At 45.2% G+C, this 6106-nt stretch overlaps 1 protein-coding gene across 2 annotated transcripts in view; it reads left to right on the top strand.

Annotated features, from left to right (window-relative positions):
- The window catches only part of LOC123507069 (growth hormone secretagogue receptor type 1-like), a 16222-nt gene extending 11628 nt beyond the window's left edge, over positions 1-4594 (top strand). For both annotated transcript variants that reach the window (XM_045259611.1, XM_045259612.1), the window contains exons 2-9: positions 1-228; positions 484-664; positions 1738-1918; positions 2133-2229; positions 2541-2690; positions 2982-3098; positions 3617-3729; positions 4064-4594. The exon at positions 1-228 is cut by the window's left edge and continues 62 nt beyond it. In XM_045259611.1, coding sequence (XP_045115546.1) covers positions 1-228; positions 484-664; positions 1738-1918; positions 2133-2229; positions 2541-2690; positions 2982-3098; positions 3617-3729; positions 4064-4391 — 1395 coding nt within the window. In that variant the 3' untranslated portion in view covers positions 4392-4594. The remainder of the gene's footprint in view (positions 229-483; positions 665-1737; positions 1919-2132; positions 2230-2540; positions 2691-2981; positions 3099-3616; positions 3730-4063) is intronic.
- Positions 4595-6106: the final 1512 nt, after the last annotated feature.

A 6106-nucleotide genomic window follows, 5' to 3' on the forward strand; every position in this document is an offset into this window, starting at 1 on the left:
CTGCTGGTGACGTCGCTGGGCTGTGCGGGACAGGAGTGTGGGAGGGAGGAGAAAAAGGCGGCGGTGATACCCACGGCTGTGCTGCCCACCTCCCTGCTCTCCGTCACGGCCTCCTCCAGGGATGTCGCTCCCAGGAACTACTCCACCGCCCTGCCCGATGTATCCTTCCCCACTTACATGCAAGGGGTGTACACGGCCTGGTGCCTCCTGCTGCTGCTTGTAGGGCTGGTAAGACTGCTACACACACACACACACACACACACACACACACACACACACACACACACACACACACACACACACACATTTGACTAACATCATTACCAAAACACTTTTTTTTCTTTTTATCTTTTCGCGCTTGCCTCACTCCCACACATTTGACTGACTCAGGTCTTTTTGTTTCTGAGTTCCATTTTCTCTTCCAGCGGCGTCTTCCACTTAGCCTTTGTGTATTGCTTCACCATGTACCTCGGCGTGTTGCAGGTGGGGAACGTGTTGGTGCCGGTGCTGGTGGTGCGGGACAGGGACCTGCGAGCCGCCTCCACCAGCATCTTCATCGCCAACCTTGTAGTGGCGGACCTGTTGGTGCTGGTGGTTTGTCTCCCCGCCCTCCTCTCTGAGCTGTACGCGCCCCCAGCAGTATGGGTCCTCCCGGCCTCCATGTGTAAGCAGAAACTCCTTTATCCTTCTCCTTTCTCTTATTCCTTTATTTCTTTTACGAGTAAGGTTTTCTTTATCTTTCTCTCCTCTTATTCTCTCTTTTTGTAGTCAAGGAGGGATCCTCACGACTATTATTTCTTGCCTCCATTCCCTCCAACCTTTTATATTTCAAAATTAGACTTCCTTTCCCTCTCACTGTGCCTTGTCCTCCACTCTCTTCCGCATTTCGTATGAGAAAAAATCCTTATGATATCCTTCCTTCTTTTCTTTGTGCTATAAATAGGACATGTCGTCTCATTCATTGTATAACATTATATGAATAGATGAACAGATCCTTTCTCTCTCCTCTTTCTCTTCTTGTTTCTGTGGGTGAATGAGAAAGGTTTATGTCTTGCCCGAAATAGGACTTTCCCTAACTCCATTACTGTCTTGTGCATAAGTGGGACATCTTTCCATCAACCTCCATTATTCCTTCCCGTCCTTAGTATCAATAAAAGCAGCAGTTTCTTGTATTTCCTCCATTCGCTTCAAAGTCTCAGCACAACGCCAACACTTGCATTGCCTCCTGTACAAATCAAATATCCCGCGTAAGAAAACTCTTTCACACATTCAAGGGACTCTCCATTTGGACTAATTGTTTTTCTCTATCTTCCCTACCTCTCCCACTCCGTGCAACACAACACTCCCTGCACTCTCCTGCCATATGCTCCACCTTTCCTCACTGCTCCTCCAACACCCTGCCACCATATTGTCTGCACTGGCTCCCTCCTTTTTTATATTTAGTACAAGAAAAATGTAAATTATGTACGAAAATTTTCAAAGATTGATTAACTAGTACTTGTCCCCTAATCAAGAATGGTGTCGCCAGTATTTGATTGATTAGCGGTTAGATGGAGTCAAGCTACTTATTCCGTTTTCTGTGTGCTAAAAGAGTCCGTTAATTCACACACACACACACACACACACACACACACACACTCTCTCTCTCTCTCTCTCTCTCTCTCTGACAAATTAGGTCACTTCTTCAGTCTGACTCCTTCCTCCTTCCTCTCCCGTGACGAGTGTTGCCTCCCTCAGGCAAAGTGGTGCCCTACGTGGAATTCACCGTCGCCCACGCCTCCATGCTCACCATCCTGGCCATCTCTGTAGAGCGTTACCGGGCCATCTGTCACCCGCTGACTGCCGCTGCCTCCTGCAGTAGGGCCCGTGCTGCCCTGGCGTGCCTGCTGGTGTGGGTCCTCGCCACCTGCATCACAAGGTGGTCTGCTGGGTGATTTGGTCTCTCATCTAATTTGGTAACAATTGAAAGAAAACTGTGTGAAGCTGAAACTTTTTACCCTTTGATTTATTTCGTAATTTTCTCTTTGAAACGAAGGTTTCCTATTTCATCTTAAGTTTGTCCTCTCTGTTTCATGAATGTTTATTCTTTTCTTCCTGGCATTGTGCTGGTGACGTATGGCGCTTGTTTGCAGCCCAGTGATTGCCCTCACAGAGTACTCCTACGTCGAGTACATCGACCACTCTCTGGTGCCCGTCTGCTACACGCGCGTCGACTCACTCTGGGCTAAGGTGACGCATGGGTGACCTTGTTTTCACCGTCATCCTTTCCTTCAGTTCCTTTTTTTTATCTATCCCCTTTTACACTCATAATGAATCCTCCCTTTGTCTCCTTCCTCGTGGCTACGTGTATCGTATTTAATTATTGTATGGTAACCAATTTATATCATGTTCGGTCGAAGTTTAATGTGAGTCTAAACTGAACGATGCAGCACCACGTACTTTCAGTTTATTCACTGATGCTAATAAGATTTTAAACATTTAGCCTATGAGCTTGTGGTGGTGGTGGTGACAGTGGTGACATGTGGCGCGGCGTTTTTCAGGTGTTCGTAGTGACGTCTATGGCCGCGCTGTTCTTCCTGCCGCTGGTGGTACTCGTGCTGCTGTACTGGAGGATTGCGAGGCAGCTGCTCCTGGATGATGAGCAGCTATGTAAGGACAAACCCAACCCACACCTACACGCAAGAAAGCAGGTATGTTATGTCTACTTACATTGGCCCTCACTTTTCTGTTCCTCTTCCGTTTCCTCTCATCATTCCTTCGTTGTTTTCTTTTATTTTCTTCCCATACTGTTATGTCTGCTTGCTTTATTCCTCACTCATCTGTCAACCTTCTGATTCCTTTCACCTCCGTCCATTCCATTCTTCTCTTTCAATTCTCTCCTCACATTGCTGATAATGACTAAAGCAATGGTGGTGGTGGTGGTGGTGGTAAAGAGACTCCCGTAGTAGGTGACGAAGTTTTAAGAGTGTTTCGTTCGGCAGGTGGTGGTGATGCTGGGCACGGTGGTGGTGGTGTTCTTCGTATGTTTGCTCCCCCACCGCATCTTCAGCCTGTGGTACATCTTCATCACGGAAGAGACCGAGGACTCCATCAGTGAGGTGAGCAAAGTGGACGAGTATTATGAGCAAGGACAACAAAATATTCGGAAAAAAAACTCACTAAATTGTCAGTTCTTAAATGGAGATAAAAAAAAAAAACAATCATCGAAAAGTGGAAGATAAGTGTCTTTTTGTAAGAATCCAATCTAAACCTAAGTAGGCATCTTTTATCAAGTGTGCCAAAAACTCTCCAGCTCATCTGTTTACTAAGGAAGACAGAAAGATTTGCTATCTTTAATATACTTAGCAGATCAACATTTCACCTTTTCTTTTCATTTTTTCATTATCTTTTCGATTTTTTTCTCATCTCTTGTACCCTTATTACCATTTAGCTTTCCCCATCAGTCCCACTGTTAGTGGTGTAAAGATGCCGGTGGGCGTCAGGCGATAGCATGGTGCGTGACGAAGCATCCAGTCACCATCCTTTTAGAAAACATTCTTTATCTGACGGAACACTTACTGTCCTCCATGTGTGCATACTGAAAATTCTTCCTGATACGCATTCTTCGTTCCCACAGGAGGTGTACTTCAACATGCTCTACGCTTTCCGCATTCTCGTGTACGTCAACTCCGCCATCAACCCGGTGCTGTACAACGTCACCTCCTCCAAATTCAGAGGTGCCTTCTTCAGGTGAGTCTCGGGTGGTGTGCTGGTGTGGCACTCTACACGATGCCAGTGCAATTGTTGTGGTATGTACGATTTGCAGCTGTCAGTGTAAGTATATCATAACTGTTAAACCATTGTCCTTCTTATTGCCTTGACAGTCACCAAAATAATTATGATCTAATTTTTTTTTTCTCGTGCCTTCCACACATTTTATTTCACACTTTCGTATTGTCATGTTTGGTTTTCTGCACTCTCACCACGGAGACCAAAATGGCAATTGTTTAACTGCGGTAAAGTTCAAGTTGTGCCCTTCAGACTGTCCCTGCATGTACCTTAGAAATCTTTCTGTCGTTGGCAGACTGCTGGGGCTGCAGCGTGGAGACCCACTGCATCACACACACACAACCACCGCCACGGCACACAACACTACCATAACGGGAGGCAGCAGCGTGCGCAACAGTCTGATGAAGTCGTCATGGCGAGGTCAGAAACTGTTGGTGCAGTGCAGTTACACCTGCATGTGGCAAGAAGGAGAGTGTCATCCCCTGGTGGAGCATCAGTCGCACAGTCCGGCCATCTGGGGTCACACCAACCTCACCAGCCAACTTACAAGTCCCGCCGCCAGTCCCTTCCTGCCCCGTGACTGTTCCCGGCCCGCCTCCAGACAGATGGAAAGTTTTGTGTAAAGGAGGCTTGGTGTCACATTTACCCTCCATAATCTGTTCATTTTAATGCTTACCAGGATGTCAGACAGATGTAAAGTTCCATGATATTATTATATGTTGCTCTCCTGACCTTGAAATCAATAAAAGAAAAGCTCACAGGTGAATAGCGGATGTTACTCTGGCGTCGCCCTAAGTGTAATCCAACTCAGTAATAAACACATATGATTTCCAACATGGAGCTGTGAGTCACTTTAAAGCATGGCGAATCTTTGTATGCAATTTTTTTTTTTTTTTTTTTTTTTTTGGATACAGTTTGGATGACAATGACTGGAGTAATTACAGCGCGTATGGCTGGCATTTACACCAGTGCCGTTCGTCATACTACCACATAATGTTTCTACAAACCTACATTCAACTCTACAAAAACCTGCATCTTCTGGATAATAACGGGTGCTCAAAAACAAGTCACCTATCTGCATTACTAGTCACTCCTCGGACTGCGTGTATTGCCTATTGCCTCCTCATCATTTGTGTGCTTGTCAGGCTTTTACTTCCCTCCAATACCCACATCAACTAAACCAGGAGTACCAACGTCACACATATCCTGTCTTCTATAAAATAGTAATGCCCTATATAAGACCCTGGAGGTGGAAGAAGTGACCAAAACTACAGTCCTTTTATTAAGAGAAATATTAATGTCTTATCCTAACTATTGAGAGAGAGAGAGAGAGAGAGAGAGAGAGCTGCATATGAATGAGAAAGAGTGGCGTGTTGCTGGCTCTGTGTTCATCTTTGTCCCTGTCACCTTTTTGCGTCACAGCATATCAATCAAACTCATGCAGAGAGAGAGAGAGAGAGAGAGAGAGAGAGAGAGAGAGATTCATTCAATCAAACGAAGCCATTGTAGTCTCGAATTCTCTTTTCGAACTCAGGTCTTTCATAACACTGACTCATACTCTGCTTATTTGCATGGCCACAGAAAGATGCATGCGCTGATATCAATTCTACCACTTTGTCATAGTCTAAATGTTATCATGGTTTATACTTAAACTAAGAGGAAGGTTTGGTGAATTTTGGCACTTTGGACTTGGAACTTAGAACTTAGATTCTCAGCAGATGGCGTCCTGATCGCTTCTATTCGCTTCTCTGTTGGCCACGTTCTCGTCTCCGCCGTAGTCAGCTGGAGATCCCGTTTCTTGCTACCTACACTTTAATTTAAGGTATTGGCACATCGTGTTTATTTTTCCAGTGTAGTTTGTTGTTCATTTATTGCTATAACAAAGTTAGAATCTTGTGTTCTCGTGGACTGTTATTTGTTTTAGTATTGGTCCTTCCTCGATAACTTTGGCAGAGCAACCTCCATTTTGCCAAGCTTAATAAAATTCCCCGTCAATGCGAAACTATGAAATTATTCTACCACTTCTTCCTAAGCTTGCTGGATTGTTGGTATGAAGGAGGCTGAACGGTCTTTGCACGGAAAAAAACAGTGAAAGCAAATAATGAAAGAGACGGGGAGGAGGACGAGGACGCGCGTCTGAGCGAGTCAACATGGGGTAGGCTACATGGCCGTAGTAGTGGTTGCCAGTAGAGAACCTATAGACAAGGTACAATATTCGTAATTTCTACGGAAGTCTACATTAATTACGCAAAACCTATCGTACTAGTATGCAATTGGAACTATAATAGTGGGGCACTGGCCTAATATACACGTCCCTTCAGCTATCCTCGTTTCCCGG

This window comes from Portunus trituberculatus, chromosome 21 (genome assembly GCF_017591435.1).
Source record: "Portunus trituberculatus isolate SZX2019 chromosome 21, ASM1759143v1, whole genome shotgun sequence".
NCBI classification, from domain to species: Eukaryota; Metazoa; Arthropoda; class Malacostraca; order Decapoda; family Portunidae; genus Portunus; species Portunus trituberculatus.